Raw genomic sequence first — 16,151 nt, forward strand, 5'->3', positions numbered from 1 at the left:
AGGATTGCTTGAGCTCAGGAGTCCAAAGACAGCCTGAGAAAGAGAGACTCGTCTCTACTAAAAGTAGAAAAAATTAGACAGGCGTGTGGCCCAGGTCTACAGTCCTAGCTGTCCTGGAGGTTGAGATAAGAGGCTCTCTTGAGCCCGGGAGTTTGAGGTTGCAGTGAGCTCTGATGACGCCACTGCATTGTAGCCAGAGCGACAGACGGAAACCTTGTCTCAACAAAAACAACAATAAAACAAAGCCTGAAGATAATCTAGTCCCAGCTTTCCGAAGAACGCACAACTGGGAATATCAAAGACACCAACACGGATGCCATGGTTCTCCAAGTGCAGTTTGTCCCCTACCCCGCGTGACAGGTTTTGGCTGTAAGTCCCTCCTTCCTCCTCATTCTGGGGAATATTCTGACGCCCTCCGGAGCGGTCCCTGGTGACGTCACGGGCGCAGTTCCGCTCCGTGGCCAATCACGAGGCTGGATTCCGGGGAAGCCCCGGGCGGCGGCGGCGGCCTGTGCGCGTGCGCGAGGAGGTCTCCGCGTGGCTATATAAACATGGCTGGCGTGGCCGCGCGACGGGGCCGTGCAGAGCGCGCGTAGGGGGCTTTGGGCGCCCTAGGTTTGTAGGTTTGAAATTTCTGGCGGGGGAACCACTGCGTAGAGTTAGGCTCCGGGGTGGGAAGCAATGCCTTATTGGGAGCCGCGCCGCCAGGCTCCACCGCAGCCGGACCCCAGGTTGAGGCGCCGGGCTGAGCTGGCGCACGTGTGAGAGCCGCTGAGGAAGCGGCTGCGCGGGTGTTACGGCCGCCGGGGGCAGCCCCGGCTTGCGCGGACCGGAGGAAGGTCCGGCATTTGCGGGTTCTGGTGTCCAGCCAGCGCCCTTCACTCACTTCTCTGCCGCGGTCCTTGCTCCTCTCCCCAGCGATGCTGTGGAGCCTGAACTGCACTGGAGTCGGCTGCCGCTCGCCAAGCCTCTCACCGCTGCTCCCTCCCGGAACGGCAGCGCCCCAGCTGCCGCTGATCCCCTGAGGGGATGCCCGCCGGCCTCACCGAACCTGCCGGCTCTGCTCCGCCCGCTGCGGTGAGCGCCTCCGGGACGGCGACCATGGCCCCCGCCGGGGCTCTGCCGGTGCGGGTGGAGAGCACTCCGGTGGCCCTGGGCGCCGTGACTAAGGCTCCTGTCAGCGTCTGCGTGGAGTCCGCGGCGTCCCCAGCGCTACGGTCCCCAGTGGGGACCTTGGTGACCAAAGTGGCTCCTGTCAGTGCTCCCCCTAAACTCAGCAGCAGCCCCAGGCTGCCTGCTCCTCAGATAGTCACCGTGAAAACCCCCAACACCACAACACTCCATCTGCCTGCTAATCTGCAGCTTCCTCCAGGTATGTCGATCACGCTCCCCAGCCTAGTCTGTCGGTTCAGCCGGCGGGGAAGACGACGTCGCAGCTCCGGATTGCTCCTTCTTGCTGGTAGCTCTAAAAAACTCTGAGCCGAGAGACCCTTTCAGAATCCTGATTTTGCACTGAGCTTTCAGGAAGCAGCCTATTGTGTAGTGATTTGGCTTTCCAATTTTCATGTTTTAAAAAAAACCACAGTTTTTCTTTTCGCGTTTTAAGGAAAGCATTTTTTCACCTAAGAGACACTTTGAAAGCTGGAACAGCACACTCAGCAGGGCCTTTGAGGCACAGCTTCTAGGTGGGGGAGATAGGGCATAGCTAGAGTTTATTCTTTTATGGAGAAAGGACTGGTTTATACAGTGTATTTCCACACACTTAGATGATGATGGTTTAAAAAGTGTATTTTAAAAGTTCTTGTGTGTTAAAACTCAAGAGATTTCTAAATTTAAGCAAGCCAGGATAAGCCTACTGCTTTCGAGTACCAGAAACGAATAAAGCTGCTTCCTGTGAGATCTTTAGATGTGTAATTATTGAAACTTTGAATTAGAAGAATCCCTCTCCCTGGGAACAATTTTTAGAATTGACAAATAGATCAGAGCCAGGCAGTTGTTATGTTTGCAATGAGGCTATGTGTGAATGCTGCTGTTAATGAGTCTTCAATTACTTTTTATCCCAGAGCTGATTTCGTCGTTTGGACTATTATTAGTCACGATTTACATAATGGTTTTGCTTTGCAATAATTCACATGCTGTAAATATGCTGGATGATTTTTGAGTATTCTATCTTTTCTCAACTGAAAGCCTCTTGGAATTTGTCTTCTGTTAAATTTGCTTAGCAGTAATTGAACCTCTGACATGCAGAGTTGGTAAAGAGGTGGAAGCATTGAATCAAAAGATAGCGTTATCCTCTAGCAAAATGACAGGGGCTCTTTTTGTACGTAATATTATGAACATTGTCAACAGATTGTTTTTTTTTTTGAGATAGTCTCATTTTGTCACCCTCGGTAGAGTGCTGTGGTGTCACAGCTCACAGCAACCTCAAAGTCTTGGGCTCAAGCAGTCCTCTTGCTTCAGCCTTCGGAGTAGCTGGGACTACAGGCCCCCTGCCATTTTTATTTTATTTTTATTATTATTATTTTTGAGACAGAGTCTCACTTTATGGCCCTCAGTAGAGTGCCATGGCATCACACAGCTCACAGCAACCTCCAACTCCTGGGCTTAAGCGATTCTCTTGCCTCACCCTCCCGAGTAGCTGGGACTACAGGCGCCCAACCACAACGCCCGGCTATTTTTTTTTTTTTTTTTTTTGGTTGCAGTTCAGCCGGGCCGGGTTTGAACCCGCCACCCTCGGTATATGGGGCCAGCGCCTAACCAACTGAGCCACAGGCGCCGCCCCCCCCGCCATTTTTAGAGGCGAGGGTCTCACTCTAGCTCAGGCTGGTTTCGAACCCAGGAGCTCAGGCAATTTACCCTCCTTGGCCTCCCAAATGCTGGGATTACGGCATGAGCCACTGACTGGAAGGTTTTTCACTTTTTTTGAAGTTCTGTTTTAGTTTTCTTTTTTCTTTCTTTCTTTTTTTTTTTTTTTTTTGAGACAGAGCCTCAAGCTGTCGCCCTGGGTAGAATGCTGTGACATTACAGCTCACAGCAACCTTCAACTCCTGGGCTCAAGCGATTCTCCTGCCTCCGCCTCCCAAGTAGCTGAGATTACAGGCATCTGCCACAACACCTGGCTATTTTTTGGTTGCAGCGGTCTTTGTTGTTTGGTGGCCCGGGCTGGATTCGAACCCGCTAGCTCTGGCGCCTTAGCCGCTTGAGCCACAGGCGCCAAGCTTCTGTTTTAGTTTTATATGGTACACAAGGTACATAGGCTTAAAGCTGTTAGCAGCAGTGGATACTTTTTTAGCAACCTCAAACGCTTGGGCTTGAGCAATCCCAAATAGCTTGAGACTACAGACACCTGCCACAATGCCCGGCTAGTTTTCCTGTTTTTACTAGAGATTTTTAGTCTCACTCTTGCTCAGGTTGGTCTTGAACTCCTGAGCTCAAGCGGTCCACCCGCCTCGGCCTCCCATAGTGCTGGGATTACAGATGTGAGCTACCGTGGTGGCTACCATTCTGCTTATATTATTTTTTTAAATAATAATTCTTTTTTTAATTGTTGGCATTCATTGAGGGTACAAAGAACAGGTTACATCTATTGCATTTGTTCGGTAAAGTCCTTCTTATAATTGTGTCCTGCCCCAAAAGGTGTGTCACACACTGTGATCTCCCCACCTGCCTCCCTCCTTTCCTCTCTCTGCTCCCCCCTTCCCTCACCCCCTACCATGTACTAGGTCATTAATTGTCCTCATATCAGAATTGAGTACATGGGATTCTTGCTTCTCCGTCTTGTGATGTTTTACTAAGAATAATGTGTTCCACTTCCATCCAGGTTAATATAAAAGATGTAAAGTCTCCATCTTTTTAATAGCCGAATAGTATTCCATGGCATACATATACCACAGCTTGTTAATCCATTTCTGGGTTGGTGGGCATTTAGGCTGCTTCCACATTTTGGCGATTGTAAATTGAGCTGTGATAAATAGTCTAGTGCAAGTGTCCTTATGGTACAAGGAATTTTTTTTCTTCTGGGTACATGCCCAGTAATGGGGTTGCAGGATCAAATGGGAGGTCTAGTTTGAGTTCTTTGAGAGTTCTCCATACTTACTTCCAAAAAGGTTGCATTAGTTTGCAGTCCTATCAGGAGTGTAAAAGTGATCCCTTCTCTCCACATCCATGCCAGCATCTGCAGTTTTGAGATTTTGTGATGTAGGCCATTCTCACTGGGGTTAGATGATATCTCAGGGTGTTTTTTGTTTGTTTGTTTGTTTGTTTTGAGACAAAGTCTCACTATATCACTCTCGGTAGAGTGCTGAGGAGTCACAGCTCACAGCAACCTCAAACTCTTGGGCTTAAGCAATCCTCTTGCTTCAGCCTCCCAAGTAGCTGGGACTACAGATGCCCACCACAATGCCTGGCTATTTTTTGTTGCAGTTGTCCTGGTTTAGCTGGCCCAGGCTGGGTTTGAACCTTCCAGCCTCCGTGCATGTGGCTGGCACCATAACCACTGTGCTACGAGTGCTGAGCCTCAGGGTGGTTTTGATTTGCATTTCTCTAATAATTAGGGACGATGAACATTTTTTTCATATGTTTGCTAGCCATTTGTCTGTCTTCTTTATATTCTGCTTATATTCTTATAAAGTAGTTATAAATGTATTTGAATGAAATTATCCCCATGGTCTAGCCATTGAAGTTTGTTTAGAAACAAAGTATTAAGGCTCCACGCCTGTGGCTCAAGCAGCTAAGGTGCCAGCCACGTACACCTGAGCTGGCGGGTTCGAATCCAGCCTGGGCCCACCAAACAACAATGACGGCTGCAACCAAAAAATAGCCGGGCGTTGTGGCAGGCGCCTGTAGTCCCAGCTACTTGGGAGGCTGAGGCAAGAGAATCGCTTGAGTTGGAGGTTGCTGTGAGCTGTAATGCCAGGGCACTCTACCCAGGGCTTGAGGAGGCTCTGTCTCAAAAAAAAAAAAAAGAAAAGAAAAAGAAACAAAGTATTAAGATGGAACTGATAAGAGTGAAAACTTGCTGGTAAGTGGGAACAAATCACTCAGCCAAGACAGGATTTAACTGTTCAGGAAAAAAAAAATTTTTTTTTTTTTGAGACAGTCTCACTTTGTCACCCTTGGTAGAGTGCTATGTCATCACAGCTCACAGCAATCTCCAGCTCTTGGGCTTAGGTGATTCTCTTGCCTCAGCCTCCCAAGTAGCTGGGATTACAGATGCCTGCCGCAACACCCAGCTATTTTTTTTTGTTGTTGTTGTTGCAATTTGGCCAGGGCCAGGTTTAAACCTGCCACCCTACTCACTGAGCCACAGGCGCCACCCATCATTGTTGATTTTTTGGCTAGCTGGGGCTGAGTTCGACCCTTCTAGCCTTAGTGTATGAGGCCAGCGCCCTACCCACTGAGCTATAGCCACTGCCATGGGCAAATTTTATATGTCATATTCTTTTATTCATTGGTTAGAGTAAACAGGTAGCAAATTAGGAAAGAGGTCACTAAGGGTAAATAATTTGCCTAATGCCAGGCAACCCATAGATGTCAGAGGGGATTTGAATCCAGGTCTGTTTAACTCTTTCCACAGTATGGTGCTTAGGACTTGGTTGTGTGTGTACAGTATGCTCTTTTGTGTATTGGTGCTGAAAGAGCATAAAGCCTAATCTTTCATTTTACACACCAAGAAACCGAAACTGAAGTTTGCAGGAAGTTAAAAAGCAGCTAACTAGAACCACAGAGTAAGTTAGTTTGTAATTCTATTCTAAAACACGTTCTGCTGTTAATCACAGAGAAATTCCCACAAAAGAGACAAGATAATTTGTTTTTAGGAATTGTTAATTACAGAGGAGGGAGGTGGTGACGTCCTTTAAAGAGCTGCTTCAGATAATTTCTGCTGATGTGTAGCAGAAGATCATATTAACTCATTTATGCTCTTGTTGGAACAGAATAAGATAACCAGTAATTACATAATGGACTGGAAACACTGATTAAAGTAACTTATTAAAAAGGTTATTATGCCTATGGTGCATTTTACAAGGGTACATGTTAAATCTACTAAGTGTAGAATATAAATGTCTTAACACAGTAACTAAGAAAATGTGGTGAAGGCTATGTTAACCAGTTTCATGAAAGTATTTCAAATTGTATATAAAGCCAGTACATTGTACCCCATAATTGAATTAGTGTACACATCTATGATTTAATTTTAAAAAAGAAGATTATTATGAGGCTGGACGTGGCGGCTGACTCCTGTAATCCTAGTACTCTGGGAGGCTGAACTGGGTGGATTTCTTGACTCAGGAGTCCGAAGTCTGAGCAAGAGATAAGACCCTCATCTCTATTAAAAATAGAAAAACTAGCCAGGGGCTCGGCACCCGGAGCAGAGTAGTTATGACACAGGCCACATACACCGAGGCTGGCGGATTTAACCCCAGCCTAGGCCAGCTAAACAACAATGACAATTGCAACAAAACATAGCCAGGCACTGTGGCGGGCACCTGTAGTCCCAGCTACTTGGAAGGCTGAGGCAAGAGAATCACTTAAGCCCACGAGTTTGAGGTTGCTGTGAGCTGTGATACTACAGCCCTCTACTGAGGGTGACATAATGAGACTCTGTCTCAAAAAAAAGAAAAAAATTAGCCAGGTGTTGTGTGTGGTGCGTGCCTATAGTCTCAGCTACTTGGGAGGCGAAGCAGGAGGGTAGCTTGAACCCAGGAGTTTGAGGTTGCTGTGAGCTATGATGCCACAGTACTCTAGCCTGGGCAACACGGTGACACTCTTCTTTGGTTCCCATAGCTCAGTGTTTAGGGTGCCGGCCACATACACCGGGGCTTGCAGGTTTGAACCAGGCCTGGGCCTGCTAAGCAACAATGACAATGACAACAATAAAAAAAATAGCTGGGCGTTGTGGCGGGCACCTGTAATCCCAACTCCTTGGGAGGCTGAGGCAAGAGAATCACTTAAGCCCAAGAGTTTGAGGTTGCTGTGACCTGTGACGCCACGGTACTCTACCGAGGGTGATACAATAAGACTCTATCTTAAAGAAAGAAAAAAAAAAAAGAGGTCCAGTGCAGTGGCTCATGCCTGTAGTCCTAGCAATCTGGGAGGTGGAGGCAGGTGGATTGCTTGAGCTCAGGAGTTTGGAGACTAGCCTGAACAACAGTGAGAACTCATCTCTACTAAAAAGAGAAAAATTAGCTGGGTGTTGTGATGGGCATCTGTAGTCCCAGCTACTTGGGAGGCTGAGGTAAGAGGATCGATTGAGTTGCTGTGAGCTGTCACGGCACTCTACCCAGGACAACAGAGTGAGACCTTAAAAAAGTTATGAATCTTTTGCCTTTTGTGTGTGTATGTGTACTGGAAATTAACAGTTGATTACTCAAGGGTGTTTACATAACATATGTTCTTCATTTTTAAAGGTAATAAATACTTTTAAGTGTTTGGTTTCTCTTTGATTTAGTTTCCTCTATGAACAGAACTGTTTTTTGTTTTTTTTTTTTTTGTAGAGACAGAGTTTCACTTTATTGCCCTCGGTAGAGTGCCGTGGCGTCACACAGCTCACAGCAACCTCCAACTCTTGGGCTTAGGCGATTCTCCTGCCTCAGCCTCCCGAGTAACTGGGACTACAGGCGCCCACCACAACGCCCAGCTATTTTTTTGTTGCAGTTTGGCCAGGGCTGGGTTTGAACCCACCACCCTCGGTATATGGGGCCGGCGCCCTACTTACTGAGCCACAGGCGCCACCCCAGAACTGTTTTTTATTTATTTATTTTTTTTTGTAGAGACAGAGTCTCACTTTATGGCCCTTGGTAGAGTGCCATGGCATCACACAGCTTACAGCAACCTCCAACTCCTAGGCTTAAGCAATTCTCTTGCCTCAGCCTCCCGAGTAGCTGGGACTACTGGCGCCCGCCACAACGCCCAGCTATTTTTTGGTTGCAGTTCAGCCGGGGCCGGGTTTGAACCCACCACCCTCGGTATATGGGGCCGGCGCCCTACCGACTGAGCCACAGGCGCCGCCCAGAACAGAACTTTTTTTTAAAAAAAAATACCTATAGGATGGACCCGGTACCTTACACCTATTAATGCTATCATTTTGGGAGGCCCAAGCAGGATGATCACTTGAGCTCAGGAATTCGAAACCAGCCTGAACAAGAGCAAAACAACATCTCTCTCTACTAAAAATAGGAAAAATTATCCGGGCATCACAACAGGCACTTACAGTCCCAGCTACTTGGGAGACTGAGGCCGAGGATCCCTAGAACCCAGGAGTCTGATGTTACTGTGAGCTAGGCTGTTGCCGTGGCATTCTTGCCTGAGGCAACAGATTGAGAATCAGTCTCAAAAAAAACAAACAAAAAAATGCATACCAGGTTTTTCTAGGGAGCAGAGGCATGAAATAAAAAGTGTGTGGAGGGGGCATTGTGAAGAAATGATAGGTTTTGGTAATTTCTTTCGTAAACGTGGGATTTTCTTTTTTTCTTTTTTTTTTTAGAGACAGAGTCTCACTTTATCACTCTCAGTAGAGTGCGGTGACATCACAGCTCACAGCAACGTCCAAATCCTGGGCTTAGGTGATTCTCTTGCCTCAGCCTCCTGACTATCTGGGACTACAGGCACCTACCACAATGCCCGGTTATTTTTTTCTTGCAGTTTGGCCAGGACCAGGTTCCAACCCTTAGTATATGGGACAGGCACCCTACCCACTGAGCCACAGATGCTGCACAATGTGGGATTTTCGACCAAACTGTTTTTGGTATTCCTTTTTTTGAGACAGAGTCTCACTCTTTTGCCCCAGGCTAGAGTGCCATGGCAGCAGCCTAACTCATAGTAGCCTCAAACTACTGAGTTTCAGGGATCCTCTACCTCACCTTCTCAAGTAGCTAGAACTTCAGGAGCCTGTCACAATGCCCAGCTAATTTTTTCTTTTTTTTTTTTTTTGAGACAGAGCCTCAAGCTGTCACCCTGGGTAGAGTGCCATGGCATCACAGTTCACAACAACCTCTAACTCCTGGGCTCAAGCGAATCTCCTGCCTCTGCCTCCCAAGTAGCTGGGACTATAGGCATCCGCCACAATGCCCGGCTATTTTTTGGTTGCAGCCATCATTTTTTGGCGGGCCCGGCTGGATTCCAACTCGCCAGCTCAGGTGTATGTGGCTGGCGCCTTAGCCACTTGAGCCATGGGCACTGAGCCTAATTTTTCTATTTTTAGGAGAGATGGGGTCTCACGCTTGCTTAAGCTGGCCTGAAACTACTGAGCTGAAGTGATCCTCCCACCTCCCAGAGTATTAGGATTACAAGTGTGAGCTCCTGTACTCGGCCTGTACTTTTATTATTCTTTATGTCTTCAACCACTTATTTGAGAATGAAGAGCAAGGAATTAGTCTTTTAATTCATAAACTGTGACACATTTTGCATGGCAGTACAAAAGTGTGTGAAAGTTGCTTATGAAGCAGTTGACGTCCTTTTTCATCAACCTTCTTCATGCTAAGATGGCATAGATCTGCATCTTTTTTCTCAAATTCCTGAACCAGTCCCTGGATAAGTTCTTTGTTTCCACTCTAACTTTATCCAAGAGATAAGAATATGTGATCATTAGCTCCACAGTGCTGCCGGGCTTTCTGAAATGGGAGGCTACCAGACATCATCTGTTGTTGGGATTCCAAAGCCTGTGGAGTCAGCAGTGAAGTGGCAGTGGCATTATTCTCTTGATGGTCATCCCCCTGGAGAAAGTGCTGGTGGTCCTTTCCTGTTGCCCTTCCTCAAGGCTGGGTTAGGTACTCTTATTTGTGCCCACTTGCATGCTGCACTTTTACCTCCATAGTACTTTCACAGTTTAGCATTATTTCTTTTCTTTTTTGTTATAAGTTCCACAGATGCTGTGTCACTAACTTTATTTTTTAAATTTTTTATTTTTTTGAGACAGAGTCTCACTTTGTCACCCTCAGTAGAGTGCTATGGTGTCATAGCTCACAGCAACCTCAAACTCCTGGGCTCAAGTGATTCTTTTGCCTCAGCCTCCTGAGTATCTGGGACTACAGATGCCTGCCACAGTGCCCAGCTATTTTTTAGAGACCAAGTCTCACTTTTGCTCAGGCTGGTCTCGAACTCCTGAGCTCAAGCCATCCACCTGCCTCAGCCTCCCAGAGTGCTAGGATTACAGGTGTGAGCCACTGTGCCTGGTCTGTCACTAACTTTATTATTATCAGGGCCAGCTAAGTTGTTTGGCACAGAGAAGGCCCTTACATATTTGAATGCAGGCACGTGTGGAGAGTGGGGGCAGTAGGACTGTATCTCCCAGCTGGGGCATCTAACCTGTGGCCCAAGGGCTGCATGCAGATTATCTGAGGCCTGTTTTGCTTATCCGTGATGTTGGATATCACAAAAATTATGCAAGGATCTTTTTTTTTTTTTTGCTCAGCAGCTTTGTTAGTGTTTGTGCTTTTAACGTGTGGCCCCAGACAACTCCTCTTCTTCCAACATATGGCAGAAAATAAAAAGGTTGGACATCTTTGTGCCTAAGGGATTCTGAGGGCCATCACCCATATTGGTGTATTGAGTATTTTTCTTCTTTTTTTTGAAACAGGCTTGCTCAGTCACCAGGGCTAGAGTGCCATAGTCTCAGCCTAGCTCACAGCAACCTCAAACTCACAGCTTCAAGGAATCCTCCACCTTGGCCTCCCAGAGTGCTAGGTTTATAGGCATGATAGGCATGAGGCACCACCCTTGACCTCATTGGACTTCTTAATTTTTGCCTATCTAGGTAGATACAAAGTAATATCTTCATGTGTGTGTGTGTTTTTTTTTTTTTTTTTTTGAGACAGAATCTCAAGCTGTGGCCCTGGGCAGGGTGCTGTGGTGTCATAGCTCACAGCAACCCGTTATTGTTGCGGTTGTCATTGTTGTTTTAGTGGGCTTAGGCTGGGTTCGAGCCTGCCAGCCTTATTGTATGTGGCTGGTGCCCTACCCACTGAGCTATGGGTGCTGCCCCTCTCTGTGGTTTTAATTTACTTCCTGTCATTGGCATCTGTTTTCTTTTGTACATTTTGGATTGCCTGAGCTCAGGATTTCAAGACAAGCCTGAGCAAGAAGGAAACTCCATCTCTACTCAAAAAAGAAAAATTAGCTGGGCATTATGGTGGGTGCCTGTTGTCTAGCCACTCAGAGGCTGAGGAAGGAGGATTGCTTAAACCTAGGAGTTTTGAGGTTGCTATGAGCTAGGCTGATGCCATGCTACTCTAGGCTGGGGCAATAGAGTAAGACTTTGTCTCAGAAAAGAAAGAAAGAAATCCTTCTCTACCCTAAGGTCGGAAAGATAATTTTCTATATTGTCTTGAGATTTTGCAATTTTTTACTTGTTTCTTTTGTATCTTTAAAGCATGTAGGATTTTGTGAATGTTTGTCAAATAGACATCTGGAATGTCAGCCTAAAAGGGAGGCACTAAAGCAAAATTAATACAAAGAGTTCATTTGGGTCAGGGTTGAGGACAGCTGCCTGGGACATACTTCCAAGTTGCCTATGGAGTGCTCCATTTGGCCTTTGTTGCATGCAGGTTTTTAAAGACACAGAAGGGGATAAGGAATGGGCTGATAGAACGTTTGTTAGTTGATTTACAGAAATATCATTGACCTATGATTTGCCATACATTGAGCTATATGGTCTGGTTTAGGGCGTCAATTTTGTGGCAGTGTTAGGGTAATTCACAGCTACTTGTGACAATAGCAGGTATTTTCAAGAGATGATTACACAGATAGTGGTGGTCGTGGGGTCTAGGAGGACATAATTCCTCTTATTTTAATGCTGGTCTAGCCCTGATAATTTTAAAGGGCATAGATTTCTCAGATGGGAATTATTTGTATATGTTTTTCTTTCTGATATTTCACCTTTTCTATATAGATAGCTAATTGACACAGCCCTGTTTATTGAATAGTTTCTCCATTCTTAACAAATCTGCAGAGCCTCTTAGAAAAATGTGATATGCCATATCCACATGAGTTTATTTTGAGGTTAGCTGTAGTCCATTGATCAGCTTATGTATTCTTGGGCTATTACCACACCATCTTAATTATTATAGCTTTATGAGTAGGCTTTTTTTTTTTTTGAGACAGAGTCTTTTTTTTTTTTTTGTAGAGACAGAGTCTCACTTTATGGCCCTCGGTAGAGTGCCGTGGCCTCACACAGCTCACAGCAACCTCCAACTCCTGGGCTTAAGCTATTCTCTTGCCTCAGCCTCCCGAGTAGCTGGGACTACAGGCACCTGCCACAACGCCCGGCTATTTTTGGTTGAAATTTGGCCTGGGCCGGGTTTGAACCCGCCACCCTCGGTATATGGGGCCGGCGCCTTACGGACTGAGCCACAGGCGCCGCCCTAGGGGTGGTTTTAATACCATGAGGGAAAAGTATTTGTCTTCAACAGTATCTCACTATATGTTTAGAATTTTTAAATAGCTTTGAGTGAAAACATTTTTCCATCTTTTTTTTTTTTTTTTTTTTTTTAAGAGACAGAGTCTCATTGTCACCCTCGGTAGAGTGATGTGGCGTCACAGCTCACAGCAACCTCCAGCTCTTGGTCTTAGATGATTCTCTTGCCTCAGCTTCCCAAGTAGCTGGGACTATAGGTGCCTGCCACAATGCCCGGCTATTTTTTTTTGTTGCAGTTTGGCCGGGACAGAGTTCAAACCCACCACCCTTGGTATATGGGCCATGCCCTACTCACCAAGCCACAGGCGCCGCCCACATTTTTCCATTTTATATGATAATTAGCAGGCTTGAAATTCAGCCTAGTAACTTATTCAGAGCATTTTACAGGGTTGTAAGAAATGGGGGAAGAAAATATGTGATGATTATGCTTGATTTATTAGCTCAGAGGTCACATTTTTTCTTTCTTTTTTAATTATAGGAACAGTTTTGATCAAAAGTAACAGTGGTCAGTTGATGTTGGTATCACCTCAGCAAGCTATAACAAGAACTGAGACCACAAGTAACATAACTTCAAGACCATCAGTACCAACGAATACTCAAACAGTCAAAATCTGTACAATGCCGGTAGTATACCTTAAAGCTTTTTTCATCTTTCTGTTTCCCAGCTCTTATCTTTGTATAAATGTGTATGTATTTGCCAGTAAAAATGAAGAGGTGATTCTGCTCAACTTTTTAAATTAAGCATCTTTCTTGGAATGTGTTACTCTTTTTTTTTGCAGTTTTTGGCAGGGGCCAGGTTTGAACCCACCACCTCCGGTATATGGGTCTGGGGCCCTACTCCTTTGAGCCATAGGCGCTGCCCTTTTTTTTTTTTTTTTTTTTTTTTTTTTTTTAAATACAAGTCTTACTTTGTTGCCCTTAGTAGAGTGCTGTGATGTTACAACTCACAGCAACTTCCAGCTCTTGGGCTTAGGCGATTCACTTGAACCCACCACCCTCCATATATGGGGCTGGCACCCTACTCACTGAGCCACAGGTGTCACCTGATTCTAGTTCATTTTTATCTGTAGCTTATATAAATTATCTTTAAGAAATACATAAGCCTGTAATGTTTCATTAATTTGTCTTTGTTAGTAATTAACTTATTTTACATGTGTAGTGATCTTCCTGGATAACTGACGTTTACCATGTGTGATAGAGCTAAAATATTTTTATGAGTGTCTTTAAACAGAAGATGCTGAATGTAGTTTATTGTTGTTTTGATGAATCAGGCTCATCCTAATGAAAATTTGCATTTTTTAATGGTAATATCATTCTCTGCCAGTTTTTCTTTTTCATTTTTGTGCTGTCCTAATTTGATTTTGATTTCAGCCATTTTCTCTGTTACTTTATTAATAATAGCTGTTCCTTCCCTTTCTTACATGGTTTATCTAAGTGCTGTGGGTTGAGAATGTAGGTTAGCAGATTATTTTTATAATTAAATATTAAATAAGGATCTATATGTTTTCTGGTATGAACCAGATAGTCAAGATTAAGATTTTAATTCTGAGATTTCAGATAGATGAGGTGTTTATTGAATCAGTTGCCCCATTAGAAAGAGGAAATAAATATCAACTGGTCAATCGACGAGTTAGGTTTATAGTATAGAATGTGCATAAAACCCATAAGATAAGATTATTATAAAGCTGGTCATAACAAATAAGTTTGCTATGGTAAAGTGTTCTTTTTTTTAACTTTATATTAAAGTTTATTACATTTGGAAGATCTACTGTACAGGAAAAAACTCATTGGATTAAGTAGAGTTTTGCCAAAATGGTAAAGTGTTCTTATGTTCACCATAGTACTGATTGATTTTTAAATAGTAACATAAATGACTTTATGTTATCTTGCTCTCCTCCCACCCCCAAGAATTCTAGCTCACAAGTAATCAAGAATGTGACAGTGGCACCTGTTAAAAAATTGGCACAAATAGGAACTACTGTGGTAACCACTGTTCCGAAGTCTTCCTCAGTACAAGTAAGTGTGACTTACTGTGGCCATTTGTGCACTGGTTATTCTCATCTTTGTTTATCATTTAGCTATTTCCTGCCAGATGTGTAAGTTGCTTACTCTGAGACATTGAAGAGAGCAATTCAGTGATATATGATGACATTTATCAAACTGGGAACTGTTGGAGGTATGGGAAACAAGGTAAACATGGTGAGTGTTATTAGAATATTAGTTTTACTTAAATGTTTTAAATTAATACAAATCCATCTAACAGCCCTGTTTTGCAATATCTAGAAGCAGGTGCTGAGATAAAATTTGCTGCAGGAGATATTAGGAATCAATAGCTGTGGAAGGGAAGGACATAGTAGAGACCTCTGGAAGATGTATGGTTTGTCAGTATTGCCTCACTGTGGGGCAGAGGGTCAGGTAGGCCTAAGTTCCTACTGCAAGATCCATCATTGGGTATGGACTCTCTTGGGAAAGTTACACTCTTGGGCAAGGTGATTCTCTGCAGCTGTGGGAAACTTGATGGACTGACAAATGGAGGTGGACTAATAGCATTCCCAGTAGCTAGCTAGAGCAAGGACAATCCAAATCTCTCCTTATGATGGTTCACAGTCTACTCCTTGAATCACTGAATCTATTTCCTCATACATGTAAAAGATCAGTTGTTCTGGGATTCTAATTTCTTCATTGGTGAAACTAAGAAGAGGAGGTTAGTTAATAGGATGAACTACAGTCCCCACTGCTATAGCTGGTCTTAAGTTGCAGCTCATACTAATCATCTCCTTCCTCCACTACCCATTCTAGATTCCCTTTACCCTCAACTACCAAATACCGTGGAACCCCTGTAAGTTGACCAAGGGACTGTACCAAACTGGTCAACTGTACTGAAACATAGATGTCGTGCCTATCCAGTCTACAAAAATTAGGTCAATTTAAGGAGGTGGTCAACGTAGCGAGGTGGTCAACTATGGACGTTCTATGGTATACTGGCCGTGGTAGCTTATCTGATAACGTGACCAGACTTTGATCCCTGAGGGATCTGAGGTCCTGATCACCATACTTTTGTGAGACTGGGGTTACTGCACTTGTCCATTTATCATCACAGTTAGGCAAGGAAATACAGGAGACATTTAAACAAATCACCTATTTACCACACATTACTCATTCCTCTTTGCCTCCAGAATTAATCTGATAGCAGTGGTACCTCCCCCAGGTTTTCAGGGTCAATTATTCCTCTCAAGATAATGACTTCTCTCTTTCCTGCTGGTTGCTGGACATAAGGAACCAGAATGGTCCTGGTGGCAGCTGTAGTGTCTAGTTTATAGGGCCTTTTGCTGTGTCCTCTGATGGAAGTGTATTCTCTGTAGGCAGAAATGGGAAGCACAAAGACTCCCAGTGAATGACTGTATGTGGGGCCATTCACACTTCTTGTCCTTGATTCTTGATCTGTGTATTTGTCCTGTTGGGGATGTAGTGTATCATATAGAAGTGTTTTTTTTGTTAGTTTTTGAGACAGAGTCTTACTTTGTCACCCTTGGTAGAATGCTGTGGTGTTATAGTTCACAGCAACCTCAAACTCTTGGGCGTAAGCAATTCTCATGCCTCAGCCTCCTGAGTAGCTGGGACTACAGGCGTCTGCCTCAATGCCCAGCTATTTTTAGAGACAGTGTGTCGCTCTTGCTCAGGCTGATCTTGAACCCATGAGCTCAGGCAATCCACCTGCTTCGGCCTCATACAGAAGTTTTTG

At 44.7% G+C, this 16,151-nt stretch overlaps 1 protein-coding gene across 1 annotated transcript in view; it reads left to right on the forward strand.

Moving 5' to 3' along the window:
• The first annotated feature begins 574 nt into the window (after window positions 1–574).
• The window catches only part of TAF4B (TATA-box binding protein associated factor 4b), a 121,304-nt gene continuing 105,727 nt past the window's right edge, over window positions 575–16,151 (forward strand). Inside the window, exons 1-4 of the mRNA XM_053571933.1 lie at window positions 575–615; window positions 919–1,372; window positions 12,888–13,033; window positions 14,318–14,425. Coding sequence (XP_053427908.1) covers window positions 1,030–1,372; window positions 12,888–13,033; window positions 14,318–14,425 — 597 coding nt within the window. The 5' untranslated portion in view covers window positions 575–615; window positions 919–1,029. The remainder of the gene's footprint in view (window positions 616–918; window positions 1,373–12,887; window positions 13,034–14,317; window positions 14,426–16,151) is intronic.

The sequence above is a fragment of the Nycticebus coucang genome, chromosome 19, assembly GCF_027406575.1.
Source record: "Nycticebus coucang isolate mNycCou1 chromosome 19, mNycCou1.pri, whole genome shotgun sequence".
Classification (NCBI taxonomy): Eukaryota; Metazoa; Chordata; class Mammalia; order Primates; family Lorisidae; genus Nycticebus; species Nycticebus coucang.